General features: G+C 48.3%; 1 protein-coding gene across 1 annotated transcript; it reads left to right on the top strand.

Moving 5' to 3' along the window:
• Positions 1 to 12,987: 12,987 nt before the first annotated feature.
• On the top strand, positions 12,988 to 13,751 carry LOC135595864 ((+)-piperitol/(+)-sesamin synthase CYP81Q2-like). The gene has a single exon (XM_065087304.1). It carries the CDS (start codon positions 13,013 to 13,015, stop codon positions 13,595 to 13,597), a length of 585 nt encoding a protein of 194 aa, XP_064943376.1. The 5' UTR covers positions 12,988 to 13,012; the 3' UTR covers positions 13,598 to 13,751.
• The last annotated feature ends 2,184 nt before the right edge of the window (positions 13,752 to 15,935 follow it).

Below are 15,935 nucleotides of genomic sequence, written 5' to 3'. Positions count from 1 at the left end.
CCTCTCTTCTCTTCGTATCCCTCTCTTTCTCTTGGTCACATCTGTGTCATTTATGAATTCTTCGCTACCTGCTTGCTGGGATAGGAGACATCCTAACCTATGGAGGTCCGAATCCAATTCTGTCAAACCCCACCGATGATGATCCATAATGGTGTCGACTCAAGGAGACATTATCCCATGGGGCTTATAAGCAACCATTTCGCGCAAACCTTTCATCCTCGGACAACGTACCATGGCCGACGCCTCCTCCTCTCTCCCTCTCCTCTCTTCTCTTCTTATCCCTCTCTTCCTCTTCTTCACTATTCGTAGTCTTCCGGTTATGTTCCTCGCCCCGCTTCCGTTCACGACTAAAGTGCATTGATGGACGCCGAGTGGTAATAGAAGCGGGATTACATCCCTCGCCACAGGTCAGTTGTGATGTCGAGCAGCTCTATACTTTTAGTAATAATAATTAAGTTATAAGAATTAGTAAATAATCATTTATTTTGTATTCACTAATTCCTAAATAGTAAATAATACACACACTACTTTCATGTGTAGGAATTACTGGCAGCAGGAACAGACACGTCGGCCGTCACCATGGAATGGGCCATGTGCCTCCTGCTCCACCACCCTGAAGTCCTGCATGCGGCGACGGCCGAGCTCGATGCCAAGATCGGCCAAGGGCGCATGGCGGAAGAAGAAGACATTCCCAATCTCCCCTACCTCAACTGCATCATCGATGAGACCCTCCGGCTGTACCCCGCCGGACCGCTCCTGGTACCCCATGAGTCTTCCTAGCATTGCACCGTCGGTGGCTACTATTGGTGTCAACAACTTTAAGTCGTGACCTCGGGACCAACACGGCTGGGTTTGGGTCCGAATGATTAGAGATCTTCCCGAGCGACCCTTGAGACTGCTAAGGTGGCCACTGCGGTGGTCCGATCGCAATGGGACAGGAGTTTCCTCCAAGAGGGAACTCCTCGCCTGGGCGCGCAGTAGGAGCCGCTCCGTCTTCGTCCCTGCACACAGGTCGAGTCGGGAGGCTCGACCCGACCCCTCCGACGATCAAGTCAGTCGATAGTCTTAGGGAGTTTTTTCTCTCCTTTTTTCCCTGCTTCATTCCGGACGCGAGGGTTTTTATAGGGAAGGTCACCACTTCCTGATGTGCCCGCTTGCAGGCAGCAGGGTCGTACCTAGGATAACCTGTGACACCGGCATAGGCGTTGCGTGAAGGACCGGGCTCCTATAGGGTGGTGACGTGCCTTGGTGGGCGTTTTTGGTCTGCCTTGGCCAGGCGCTGTTAGGTCAGACCGAGGTAGGCGACCCGAGCAGCTCCTCGGTTTGCATGATCCAAGAGACGTCACTCGAGAGCAGGTGACGTTAGTTCGTGTCCCATCATTATTATTACTCTCATCATATTCCCCCCCCCCCCCTCCCGTGATGAGGGTAATAATTGTGATAAGACTCGTGTGACGTTAGTTGCCCCATATGACGCCTCACGCCTCTGTTGAACTGAGAGCACCTGGTCAACGCGGACCGGAATGCCTACCAAGGCACATTAACACCCTACTCAGGCTCGATCCTTTACGCCACCCCAACGGCAATGCCAGACGCTACCAGAAGTATGATCCTGCTCCCTACGAACAGGCATATGAGGCAACGATAATTCTCACTATAAAAACCGTCGCGATCCGAGGAAAAGGGAGGAGAAAGAGGAAAGAGGAGGGAGACGAGAGGCAAACAAGAAGACACAACTTAGCTAAAAAAACCCCCTGCAACTATCCACTAACTTGATCGTCGGAGGGGTTGGGTCATGCTCCCCGACCCGACCTTTGTGCATGTGCGAAGGCGGAGGTCACCCACTAAACGCACAGGCGAGGAGTTCTTTCCCGGAGGGAATAGCGACCCCGTCCCGATCGGAACACCGTAATCGGCCACTTCAGCAGTCTCGAGGAACGTCCCAGGGAGATCCCCCATCATCCACACCCGAACCAAGCCGCGTCGGTCCCGAGACGACGGCTTAAAGTTGTTTACACCAACAATGTTCTAATCTATTTCATGTATGTCTGTGAGTGCTAATGCTGCCACCCTTCTCTCCTTTGCGTTGTTCATCCATTGAAACGAGCTAGCCTGCTCCTCTCCTTTGCTACCTTCTTTGATAGCTCCTCCTCTTCCTTCACCTTTGTCCCTCTGCAACCCCAACACTCCAATTCAATCTCCCAGTCCATCGGATCTAACTGCCACTACTTTAGCTTGAGTCACCTCGATTAGGGATTCTATTATGGGCCTATAGAGAACGAATGCATTTTCGGTGTCTTCTCCGGTCTACTTGACTGCGTCCCTTCCTCGTCATCCTTCTCTGACCACTTCTCTCGCACCATGTCCTAACGCCCCCCAATCCATCGGATTGCCCGTCACAATCGCAGATCACTTGCCCTCATTCGTTGCTTTTCCAAGTACCTCTCCAAAATTGCCACCAAATTCAATTGTATAGCCACACCCCAAAAGACCTCTAAGAAACCGAATGATGGTAAATTTTTCAACCTCATCTCTAACCTCAATTGGACCGCTGATCTCGACAGTAGCTCCATTAATAGCAACGACAACAATCAAATAAGTTTTGACTGCATCGAGGATGAATCGGATTCATTGGATGCCACGAACAGTGATTTCCACTAGGCACAGGGTAAGGCTGGTGAGGATAGAACGTATGTCATCATATCGAAGGAGCATGGTTGGATTTGTATCATTATCTACAACAATTTGGTCCCGATACTATTGATTACCTCCTCGCTAATCTCTATCTCACCATCCAACGAGAGCTCTGCATGCCCCTTGAATTATCACATTCAAGAGGTATGAACCTGTTTTAAATCAACATATTTGATAATATTAAAATTTTAATCAACAATCCAAGATCCAAATATAGATTTGAGGACGTCGAAAAACATTCAGGTAAAATTCGTCTCTATAATTTCACAGTTTATAAAACCTATGTAGTTTAAAATCACAATGTTAATGATCTTTTTAGCTTTTACGGAAGACAAGATTTATATTCATGAAAGTGAATTATCTAATTCTATTTATCTTAACATTATCAATTTTACAGATAGAAGCATAAAAATAATGAGTAAAAATATAATTTTAATATTTCAAATATGTGTTTGATATTGACGGACGATGATATTGTTGGAGAGAGCGGATGATTGTTGTGGGTGAGAAATGAGAGCGATAATAAGAGGTAAGACAAAGGTAAAGGATGATATAAATATCTATGCTCTTTATTTGTATCGATGTCATTCGACAAGTACATCAGCATCAATGCAGATGCAGAACACAACGCAGTTGTTAAGCGACTTCAATGCAAATACAAAACAATGTTGCCCTACCCCACATCGTTATTGACACTAATGAGGATGCTCTGCATTCTGCATTTGCATCGACATTGATGCAGATGCTGAGCGACCCTTTCATCCCTCTGTATTTGTATCGATGCCAGCATCAACATCTGCGTCGTCCTCTTCCTTCTCATCCATAATAATTACCTGTGACCCAGCATCTTCATCGTCCTTCATCACCGAAAACATAATAGGAATGTTAAAATTATCTTTTTGTCTATTATTTTTATTTTTTCGTTAGTAAAACTAATAATGTTAGGATAAATAGAATTAAATATTAAATATTTATAATTATAAAGATTCTAATATAATTTTTTTTAAAATCTAAAAAATAAAATACTAAATAAATTTAACTACGTGAGATAATAAAGTAATTTATAATTAGCCCTATTCTGAATCAGGGTATCGGCAGTGACCATTCAATTCTCATCCTACTGCTTCTCCCGACGGGTGTAGTGGGAAAGACGTGAATTCTTCACTACCTGCTGGGATAGGAGAGGAGACAACATAACCGAAGCAGGTGGGAATCCAATTCTGTCACAGCCCCCACTGCAATATTTAAATGTTGGCACGCGGGCAACGAATCACTCATTGAAGATGATCGATAATAGTGTCGACACGAGTAGGCATTATCCCATGGCGCTTAGACGCGACCTCTGTCGGCAACCATTTCACGCAAACCTTTCATCCTCGGAAGGCATACCATGGCCGACGCCTCCTCCTCGCTCCCTCCCCTCTATTCTCTTCTTATCCCTCTCTTCCTCTTGTTCGCATCCCTGTCATGGCGATGGACTAAGAGTGTTTGCAAGAACCACCCGCGGAGCCCCCCTTCGTTCCCCATCATCGGCCACCTCCACCTCATCACCAAGCTCCCGCTCCATCGTGCCTTGGCTGCCATCGCCGCCGCCCGCGGCCCCATCGTACTCCTCCGCCTCGGATCCCGCCCCATCCTCCTCGTCTCCTCCGCTCCCGCCGTGGAAGAGTGCTTCACTGCTCACGACATCACCTTCGCTAATCACCCCAACCTCCTCTTCCCTCAGATCTTAGGCTTCGTCTGCACAACCATGGGTTGGACCCCGAACGGCCCCCACTGGCGCGACCTCCGACGCATCTCAGCCGTCCACCTCTTATCTGATAGAAATAATAGAAGATAAGAACAATAATTGAAAAAGCTTTATTGTAGAAATGAAATAACTTTAGCTTGAATCTATTAACATGTTCCTTCTCCTATTTATACAAATTAGGAGGGAGGATTTCCCTAACAGAATAGAGGATTTTCCTCAACAGAATGAGAAATTTCCTCATATAGTTAGGAAAATCTTATCTTCTATCATGCCCCCGCAAGATGGTGCTCCTGACAAGGATACCAATCTTGAATCGATGCAAAGAATTGTTTACAAGCGAGAGGCTTCATGAGTAAGATAAGTGTAGATCGCTACTGCTGCTGCTGCGATTGCTGTTGTTGTGATGCACAGGCGTTCCCTTCATTCTCCTTAAGTCTGCCGAATGTTGACAGATCAGCGAAGACTACCGCAGTGAGAAAGATGAGGATTGACCACGGAGCCTCTTAGGAATGCAACGGCATTGGTCGCTAGTCGAAGGGTGAAGCTTCACTTTTCTTAGCGACGTTGGTCACTGGCCGAAGGCAAGAGTGAAGCTTCGCTTTTCTCAACGACGTTGGTCGTGGTCGGCTGCAACGATAGAGAAGAAATCTACAGCATTGTTGCAGTGTTGCTACTATAGCAAAGGAGGAAACTGCAATAGAGGAGGAAGCTGTAGCGGAAGAGGAAGCTGTAGCAAAAGAGGAAGGAAAATAGCTACAATGAGGAAGAAAGGTGGGACAGTGCTGATGAGCAGCACTAGAGATGCCGTAGCGGAAAGGAACGGACTGTCACGACCTTAGCTGGTTTTGCCTAAGGCGTGCGGCACCCTCGCGCGTCCGTCCGCAAAGGTCAGCCTCCCCGAAGCCTCCCATTGTCCCTTAGGACCAACAAAAGAGAGAACGGGTTGAAGAGAACGCCTCAATCGGGATCCACAAGCAAACATGTCCGAAAAACACTTCATAGACAATGCAAATTACAAACAGACTTTACAAGCTCTGAATAGTTGCACAACAAAGGGTAAAATGGTCCATTACAGACCGAAAAGCTCTCGAACGTGTCCACATGACACAACCTTTATTTACAAGCCTAAAGAGGCCACCAACCCAACTAAAATGGGACTATTAAGCCTTCGGCCGCCCCTTTACATTCTGTACAAGGCATGAACATGCCAAAAGACAACGGACAGACATAAGCATTACATCCAACATCTTGTTTAGAAGTTTGTCCGTTACATTCTCCCCCACTTATCCCTTCGACGTCCTCGTCGAAGCCTTTGTGAACACTGCAACTCTTCGCCTTTGCTGAGTCTTCAATCTTCCGCTCCAGCTGCAATGCGCCTCCTGGCTCCCAGCTGCTCTCCGCTGCTGTTTCTGAGTAGTCGAACCTTTGATCCGCCATGCTGCTTCAACTCGCCAATGACTCTGACTCTGGTGTGGGGTTGGCTGAGTTGTGTTGATCCTTGTCGATTCTTGCGGATCCACCAAATGAAGGAAAAGACCATTCTTACTGCGCCAGTTTCTCAAAATTTCCACATGCTGCTTGAACTGGGTGGATGCTTGTTGGAGCTTTAACGAGCATCGCCTCGCAAACTTCTGAAGTTTTGGGTCCTTCCTCCACAAAATCTGCTCATTGACTCTTCTTTCAGTTAGTTGTCACATCCAAGTAGGTTCGCATCACTTCCGCTTTCGATTGCCATTTCGTTGGGAAATGAAGCGGACAATCTACTCTCAGTAGCACTGATCACCGTTGGTGAGGATTTTGACAACTATTGTCTTCCATTATCTTCGAAGGGTCTTTGAACTTGTGCAGAGCTCCTCTGCTGGATAGATAAGAGAACTGGGGTACTCGGTTTCGCCCATTCTCTTAAGAGTTGAGAAGGCAAAGGTTACTTGACTTCGCCCGCCTCCTCGAGGTTGTACTTCATGCATCGAGCTGGTTACTGGCCTTCGCCTGCTCTTTGCTCACACTTCTGAAGCACTTGAAGTGTTTGCACTCCTTGCGTTGAGTTAGCTACTGTGATTCACCTTCTCGATGCCATTGAACTTCTGGAATGCAGGAAGTTTTCACCCCAACTTGGAGTAATTCTCTGATAGATAAGGTCGCCTCTGGGATTGTACCGTCTTCTCCATCAACCCTGCCGCCTACTCCACTGAGTAGCAAAGGTACAGCACCGCGTACTGCCTGCTTCGTTCCTTGGTCATGCACTCTTGCATGACCCGAAGTCCTTCACTTACGGCTATCTTGATGAGAAACTTGTTGACACCGGTCTTACGAAGTTTCTTGGCCTCTGCCCTTCAGCCTTGTCTCGGTACTTGGAGATTACCTCTGCATGCTCCACCTCCTCGGCCCCTTTCACGACCAACCGCTCTCCCTCCGTGAGAGCAAGGGATCAATGACTTGCACGGAAGTCCCGCCTCTGCGGTACCATGGCGCTGCCATGCCCATGGCCCTACTATCCGTCGCCTCGCCTCTGTATCCCTTTCCTTCACAATCAATAGAGATGTCTCCGTGGCACTCCTCTGAGTCCACCTCCATTCTAACTGATGCTTGATTTTGGGTAGCTAAGTCCCTCTGGACTCGTCGTCGCTTCCTCGCCCCTTTCGACCCCCTGCTTCAACACCACTGTGTTCTTCCAAGCAGTCCGTTTGGTCGATGGAAAGACAGACTGCAACTCCCATGCATGGCCTCTGCCATCACATTGTAGGGTTTGCACCGATTCTGTTCTCCTTAGCTTCCTTGGTAGCAACGTTCGCTTACTCGACCTTGTCCTCTGACTTGTCGGGCTCCCTTAAGCGAATATGAGCTCTGGAGCAGTCCAACTCTCCAGCTGCTTCGATCATACCTCTGCATGATCAAGTCCCTCTCATGGGACTCACTGGTACTTGCATTCGAACTTTTCCCTTGGTGGAACCCAGCCCCCATATGCTGATGACCAAGGTTTTCATCCGATGCAAAATTCGGTGCACGCCCGGAAGACCCGCCTCTACGGTACCATGGCCTTCACTCCTTGAATCCATAGCCCTTCTTGTCGTCATGTTGTTCACCAAAGCGGAGCTCCCAGTAGCTCCCGATCATACCTCCATATGATCTCATCCCTCACGGGACTTTGTCGTGTGTGTCGCATTGCCACGAACTGTTCCACCACGATCCGCTGCACCATGTCGCCTCCTGGTGACATCTCCATTGCATTCTGATCCTTGTGGAATAAACTCGAATTGTGAACCCTCCATGTGTGGCCTCTGCCAATACATCGCAGGGTCTCCTCCACCTTCGATTTTGTTCGCTCCTTTGGCAATCGACCTTCATCCACCCACTCTTGGGTCACACCTAGATGAAGCACCGCTCTAGGACAGTCCGTCGCCTAGTAGCTCCCGAAGTCCACCGACTTCGCTGTAATTTGTGCACCATTGCCTGGATCCTGGGCCTCTGCCCCTACCAGCACAATCTCCGCTGCGCACTGCTCTCTTCATAGCAACTCAAATGGCAACACTGTGGCATATTCTTCAAGAGTACCCGCCTCTGCGTCCTCTTGCCCCGTGCTAAGGCCTTCTGTACCCAACTTCGCCTCCGCAAATTGAGTCGCCTTAGTTCCTCCGTCGAATGCTCCTCCGAGATAAGGTGCATGTGCCCTGAAGCTCCCTTCGTCTTTGGCACCATGCAAGATGAGTCCGCTCTGTCAGAATGAAGGACCCAGGGAACAGCATGATTCTACTCCTGCCTCTGCAAGAGTTCATGTCCTTGACCTCTGTCTAGGGAAAGCGCTGTGCCTCTGCTCCATGTTCCAACTTCTATGCTGGCTCCCTTCATGCGGCTTGGGTACTTCGCCAAGTTACACCCAAGTTGCTCCGCTCCTCGTTTTTGCATTGAGTCGATGGTGGCCCTCGCGCCCACCATTCCACGGGTCAGCCCTCCCTTGAGTCCGATCTCCATATCGACTCCAAGTGTGCCTCCATTTGAGTTGCTTTGGGTCGCTCCCCCACTTGATCTCGCAATGCATCCACCAATGCATTCTCTCAAGCGAGATCATGCGACGACTCCTCGCCGCTTGCTCAGTCCATCGAGCTTCGTGGAGTTGTTGTTTGTGAGGTACTCCTCCTCAACATGTGAAGTCCGTCTCACATGATTCTCCCTCTGGAGAGCTGAGACTTATCCCTCCTGGATAACTGTCCCGTTGGAGCAACATCTCTCTTCGTTTCGGAGACCACCATCCCCTTGGACTACTCCGATCTGCTGAACAAACTGTGCATTGTTCTGCCTCTTGCAAACGCACTTGCTAGATTGCGCCTCCATGTCAATACAGCCACCGCTGCACCCCTCAAGGCCTAGCAACATGCTGAACTCGTTGCACACTTCAGCCTCCTCCGGACGTATCCTTCGCATGTCGAAGAGAAAGTTTCAATGCTCCATGGCGCCGAGTCTTGACCGCCTTGGGATGGCCACGAACAATCCATCGTCCGCATACAAGCCCATGCATGAGTACCGAATTCTTCGAGTTAGCAATTCCCCTCACCTCTGTGAGCTTTGCACAACTCTTTCGGTCGCTGAGCAACTCATTCCACTTTGCATGGTCTCGTCCTTTGCCAAGCGCCTCGCTTGCCTTGAGCACCATCAAGTAAAGTTGTCAACGTTGAGCCGTAGCTCAAACTCAGCCATCCCAACCTTTGTGCGCTCCAAATTCTTCCAAGCTTGCCTGTTCTCGTGGTGCCTCTTGCGCGAAGGGTTGGCCATTCCTCTGAATGCCAATCTCAGATGCCCGCTCCTCTGAGCGACTCTTTTCCCTACATCTCCATGCCCGTTTTCCCTCAAACGGTCGCGCGTGTGCTGACTGCCCTCAACGCAGCCCCGCTAGGTCCCCCACGTTTGCATGTCAAGTGTTTCTATGAGTGTTTGTCCCGCTCTGATACCACAATGTCACGACCTTAGCTGGTTTTGCCTAAGGCGTGCGGCACCCTCGCGCGTCCGTCCGCAAAGGTCAGCCTCCCCGAAGCCTCCCATTGTCCCTTAGGACCAACAAAAGAGAGAACGGGTTGAAGAGAACGCCTCAATCGGGATCCACAAGCAAACATGTCCGAAAAACACTTCATAGACAATGCAAATTACAAACAGACTTTACAAGCTCTGAATAGTTGCACAACAAAGGGTAAAATGGTCCATTACAGACCGAAAAGCTCTCGAACGTGTCCACATGACACAACCTTTATTTACAAGCCTAAAGAGGCCACCAACCCAACTAAAATGGGACTATTAAGCCTTCGGCCGCCCCTTTACATTCTGTACAAGGCATGAACATGCCAAAAGACAACGGACAGACATAAGCATTACATCCAACATCTTGTTTAGAAGTTTGTCCGTTACAGGACGTTGGCACAGAGTGGCAACACCAATGATGAATTGGCAGCGAGAAGAGAGCTTGCTCTAGGCAAGCGACTCTGATACCATGATAGAAATAATAGAAGATAAGAACAATAATTGAAGAAGCTTTATTGTAGAAATGAAATAGCTTTAGCTTGAATCTATTAACATGTTCCCTCTCCTATTTATACAAATTAGGAGGAAAGATTTCCCTAACAGAATAGAGGATTTTCCTCAACAGAATAGAGAAATTTCCTCATATAGTTAGGAAAATCTTATCTTCTATCATGCCCCCGCAAGATGGTGCTCCTGACAAGGATACCAATTTTGGATCGATGCAAATAATTGTTTACAAGCGAGAGGCTTCATGAGTAAGATAAGTGTAGATCGCTGCTGCTGCTGCTACGATTGCTGTTGCTGTGATGGCACAGGCGTTCCCTTCATTCTCCTTAAGTCTGCCGAATGTTGACAGATCAGCGAAGACTACCGCGGTGAGGAAGATGAGTATTGACCACGGAGCCTCTTAGGAATGCAACAGCGTTGGTCGCTGGCCGAAGGGTGAAGCTTCACTTTTCTCAACGACGTTGGTCGTTAGCCGAAGGCAAGAGCGAAGCTTCGCTTTTCTCAACGACGTTGGTCGTGGTTGCGATTACAACGGCTGCGACGGTAGAGAAGAAATCTACAGCAATGTTGCAGTGATGCTACTACAGCAATGAAGGAAACTGCAACAGAGGAGGAAGCTGTAGCAGAAGAGGAAGCTGTAGCAGAAGAGGAAGGAAAATAGCTACAACGAGGAAGAAAGGTGGGGCAGTGCCCGCTACGCAGAGTGGCAACACCAATGATGAATTGGCAGCGAGATGAGAGCTTGCTCTAGGCAAGCGGCTCTGATACCATGATAGAAATAATAGAAGATAAGAACAATAATTAAAGAAGCTTTATTGTAAAAATGAAATAGCTTTAGCTTGAATCTATTAACATGTTACTTCTCCTATTTATACAAATTAGGAGGGAGGATTTCCCTAACATAATAGAGGATTTTCCTCAACAGAATGAGAAATTTCCTCATATAGTTAGGAAAATCTTATCTTCTATCATGCCCCCGCAAGATGGTGCTCCTGACAAGGATACCAATCTTGAATCGATGCAAAGAATTGTTTACAAGCGAGAGGCTTCATGAGTAAGATAAGTGTAGATCGCTACTGCTGCTGCTACGATTGCTGTTGTTGTGATGGCACAGGCGTTCCCTTCATTCTCCTTAAGTCTGCCGAATGTTGACAGATCAGCGAAGACTACCGCGGTGAGGAAGATGAGGATTGACCACGGAGCCTCTTAGGAATGCAACGGCATTGGTCGCTAGCCGAAGGGTGAAGCTTCACTTTTCTTAGCGACGTTGGTCACTGGCCGAAGGCAAGAGTGAAGCTTCGCTTTTCTCAACGACGTTGGTCGTGGTCGGCTGCAACGGTAGAGAAGAAATCTACAGCAATGTTGCAGTGATGCTACTACAGCAAAAGAGGAAACTGCAACAGAGGAGGAAGCTGTAGCAGAAGAGGAAGGAAAATAGCTACAACGAGGAAGAAAGGTGGGGCAGTGCTGATGAGCAGCACTAGAGATGCCGTAGCGGAAGGGAACGGACGTTGGCGCAGAGTGGCAATACCAATGATGAATTGGCAGCGAGAAGAGAGCTTGCTCTAGGCAAGCGGCTCTGATACCATGATAGAAATAATAGAAGATAAGAACAATAATTGAAGAAGCTTTATTATAGAAATGAAATAACTTTTAGCTTGAATATATTAACATGTTCCTTCTCCTATTTATACAAATTAGGAGGGAGGATTTCCCTAACAGAATAGAGGATTTTCCTCAACAGAATGAGAAATTTCCTCATATAGTTAGGAAAATCTTATCTTCTATCATGCCCCCGCAAGATGGTGCTCCTGACAAGGATACCAATCTTGAATCGATGCAAAGAATTGTTTACAAGCGAGAGGCTTCATGAGTAAGATAAGTGTAGATCGCTACTGCTGCTGCTGCGATTGCTGTTGTTGTGATGGCACAGGCGTTCCCTTCATTCTCCTTAAGTCTACCGAATGTTGATAGATCAGCGAAGACTACGATGAGGATTGACCACTTGGTCGCTAGCCGAAGGGTTTTTTTTTTTTTTTTTATAGAAATGAAATAGCTTTAGCTTGAATCTATTAACATGTTCCCTCTTATTTATACAAATTAGGAGGAAAGATTTCCCTAACAGAATAGAGGATTTTCCTCAATAGAATAGAGAAATTTCCTTATATAGTTATATATAGTTATATATAGTTAGGAAAATCTTATCTTAGTTACGAAAATCTTATCTTCTATCATTATCCTCGGCCGCCCTTCGCTCGTCCTCCGACTCACGGACCCGCGCAGTCCGGTCGCTCGCTAAGGCCCTCTTCCTCGAGCCCGGAGATTCTGAGCCGGGCGGTCCGTGGCGGGTGGAGATGAAGTCGAGGTTCTTCAATCTGGCGTACGACGTGCTGATGGGGATGGTGGCCACGGCCCTCGAGGAGTCCGCGGAGGAGAGGCAGCGTTTCCGGGAGATAGTGGAGGAGACGTCTGTGGTGAGCGGGGCGGCAAACGTGGCGGACTTCTTTCCGGCGCTACGGAGGCTGGGGTGGCGCGGGCCGGAGAGGAAGCTCGCGAGGCTCCAACGGAGCAGAGACGCACTAATCGGAGAACTGATCGAGCGTCATCGCGTCCGCCGGCGTTGGAGTGGCAGCGGCGGCGATAGGGAACGGAGATAAGGGGAGGGCAACGGTGATCGACGTTATGTTGTCTTTGCAGGAGAGCGATCCGGGAACTTACACCGACGTCACCATTAAGGGCCTCATTGCGGTACGTGTCGTTTCTTCGCTACTCGTAATCTTGCGGTTACGTCCATCTCCCCGCTTCGATTCACGACTAAAGTGCATTGATGGACGGCGAGAGGTATTAGAAGAGGGATTACATCCCTCGCCACAATTCTGTTGTGATGTCGAGCTGCTTTATACTTTTAGTAATAATAATTAAGTTCTAAGAATTAGTAAATAATCATTTATTTTGTATCCACTAATTCTTAAATAGTAAATAATACACACACACACACACTACTGTCATGTGTAGGAATTACTGGCAGTAGGAACAGACACGTCGGCCGTCACCATGGAATGGGCCATGTGCCTCCTGCTCAACCACCCTGAAGTCCTGCATGCGGCGACGGCCGAGCTCGACGCCAAGATCGGCCAAGGGCGCATGGCGGAAGAAGAAGACATCCCCAATCTCCCCTACCTCAACTGCATCATCAATGAGACCATCCGGCTGTACCCAGCTGTGCCGCTCCTGATGCCCCATGAATCTTCCCGGGATTGCACCGTCGGTGGCTATGATGTGCCTCGCGGCACAATGCTTTTGGCGAACGCGTGGGCCATCCACAGGGACCCTAACACATGGGACGAATCCGAGGAGTTCAAGCCGGAGAGGTTCCAGTGCGAGGGAGGGAAGGAGGTGGCAGGGCTTAGGATGCTTCCGTTCGGGTCCGGGCGGCGCAAGTGCCCTGGGGAAGGCCTGGCCATGCGACTGATCGGGCTGGCACTCGCGACCTTGATCCACTGTTTCGAGTGGGAGAAGCTTCCGGGGGAGGAGGTGGACATGACTGAAGGGCAGCGGTTATCCCTGCCCAAGGAAAAGCCATTGGAAGTCGTGTGCACGCCACGCCACACCATGCTTCATGCTCTTTCACAGCTTTGAGAGTTGGCATACAGTGTGGCTAATACGTCCGTTCCTCCCGTTAAAAAGCTGCTATTGGGTTCGTTGTCTGATACGTGTGCTTTTGTCGTTATGGACGCTTTTGTTCTTGTTGGTTGGCGTCTTACCTGTGTTTGTAGCCTAATTAATAATTTACACGCTGAGATAGGCATGACCATCTCTTGTGTTATCATACTCCATATAAATCTAAAAACGAGGTTGGCGCATTTTGTCATCCTATTCGACTGTCCTGTTACATCCTTTGCCACCAATCCCTCAAAAAACGTCGTACTCTATTCCCTTCGATGGCTAATTACATATTACTTACCCTCTATATTAGGATATCATAATTTTTATAATTCAAAATTTTATATAATAAAATTTACATTAAGATTCTCAAAATTATAAAAATAAAATTAATTTATTTTATTTTTCTAGCATTGTTAGCTGTATCGATGGAAGACCCAGCACGTAACATCACATGTTGGATTGGTGCAAAATCGATACACAACAAGGTAATTTCAATGGCGATAGAATGATCGCTTCTATAGCGATGGTCGCCCCATCAATGCCATTGCTGTTGTAATCAATGTGACGTCGAAACTTGTCGATGAGGGACTTGGACACTCCTTTGTCTATGATAACCCTGACGTGCTCTACATCACTAGCTCCGCTCCAACGCCTCCTCCTCTCACATCTACCACTCTAATGAGGGCACCAGCATGTTTCGATTTATCTCCGATAAATTCGTGAGTGCCAACACCGCCACCTCTCTCTCTTTTGCTTCGTTCATCCTTCAAAATGAGATGGCCTGCTCCTCTGTCACCTCCCTTGAGAGCTCCTCCTCCTTCACCTTTGTCCCTGTATAACCCCGATACTCCGGTTCACTTTATCGCACCATCGGATCCAACTGCCACCAACTCTATTAAGGATTCCATTCTAGCCCCATAGAGAACCAATGCATTTCCGATGTCTTCTCCGGTCCACTTGACTGCCTCCCCTTCGCGTCATCCTCGTTCGACCACCTCTGTTGCAGCCTACCCGATGCCTCTCAATCCATCAGGCCACCCATCATAGTCTCACTATGCTTACCCTCATCTGTTGCTTTACCAAGTACCTCTCTAAAATCGCCACCGAGATCAGCCGTATAGCCACACGTCGTGAGACTTCTAAGAAACTAGATGACGGCAAAGTTCCTAACCTCATTGCCTACCTCAACTCGACTGCCGATCCCCGTAGCAGCTCCACCACCGTCAACAGTAGTCGCAACGATCATGAAAGCTTTGACCACATCGGGGATGAATCAGATTCGATGGATGCCACAAATGGCAACCTCCATTGGGCATAGGGCAAGGCTGGAGAGGACAGAACGCATGTCGTTGTATTAGAGGAGCATGGTTGGGTTTTCATCGACATTTACGATGACTTCAATGGCCTCGACGCCACCGATTACCTCATCAATCTCTATCTCGCTATCCAATGGGATCTCAAGGGGTTGCACTGAGACCACCCGCAAAACACCAGCGAGCCTTCCATTGACACCTCACAGGAGCTCAACGATGGTTGTTGCAAAGAAGGAAAGTAGAGCACCAAAATTAAGAGAAGCAAATACTACATGGACTGCAATAAAGAGGGTTCGAAAACAAACAGGCGGTCGAAGGAACAATTGACACAGTTGAGCACCAACAATGCGATGGAGCACAGGACAGTACCGAAGGCGATCTCAAGGGCTCTTAGGAAAATAGAGGAGGCTTCTTTGCATATGTCCAACAAGATGGTATATGCGAATCCCGAGCTGGCACTGATGGGATCATGTGTTATTGTGATGCTGATGAGGGGCGAGGCAATGTATGTAATGAACGTCGGTGATAGTCATATCGTTTTGGCCAGGAGAGCGGAGTCGGATCTATGGAACTTGGTCGGGGCATGCAACCCAAGAGCTAAAAGCCATTAGAAACGAGACTCTATGTTACCTTGATGATTATTTGTACCCCATTTTAAACTATAAGATCAGTCTGAGAGTTGACAAGGTGAAGGTGCTGCAAGTGCAATGGCCGGTCGCCGTCCGGGTGGACCAGCATTTGGTGGCCGTGGTGGAAACGGCACCCGGAGACGGTGACTTACCATATCAGTTACCGTCGTGCACGATTTAGCCTCATCCAGAGGCGCGTATGTGGCGGGCTTCTCCCTTCATTTTCGACTTCACAGCTTCGTCAATGTCTTGAACGTCATTCCAATGGGAGTCGTAAGTCTTTGCCTCTTCACAATCCATCTCCGTCTAAAACAAGTCTATTGTTCTCGACGAAGCGGCATCAGAAGACTTTGAGCACCACTTTGTCTT

Source organism: Musa acuminata, chromosome BXJ1-10 (genome assembly GCF_036884655.1).
Source record: "Musa acuminata AAA Group cultivar baxijiao chromosome BXJ1-10, Cavendish_Baxijiao_AAA, whole genome shotgun sequence".
Classification (NCBI taxonomy): domain Eukaryota; kingdom Viridiplantae; phylum Streptophyta; class Magnoliopsida; order Zingiberales; family Musaceae; genus Musa; species Musa acuminata.
This window is presented reverse-complemented; position numbering and strand designations above follow the sequence as displayed.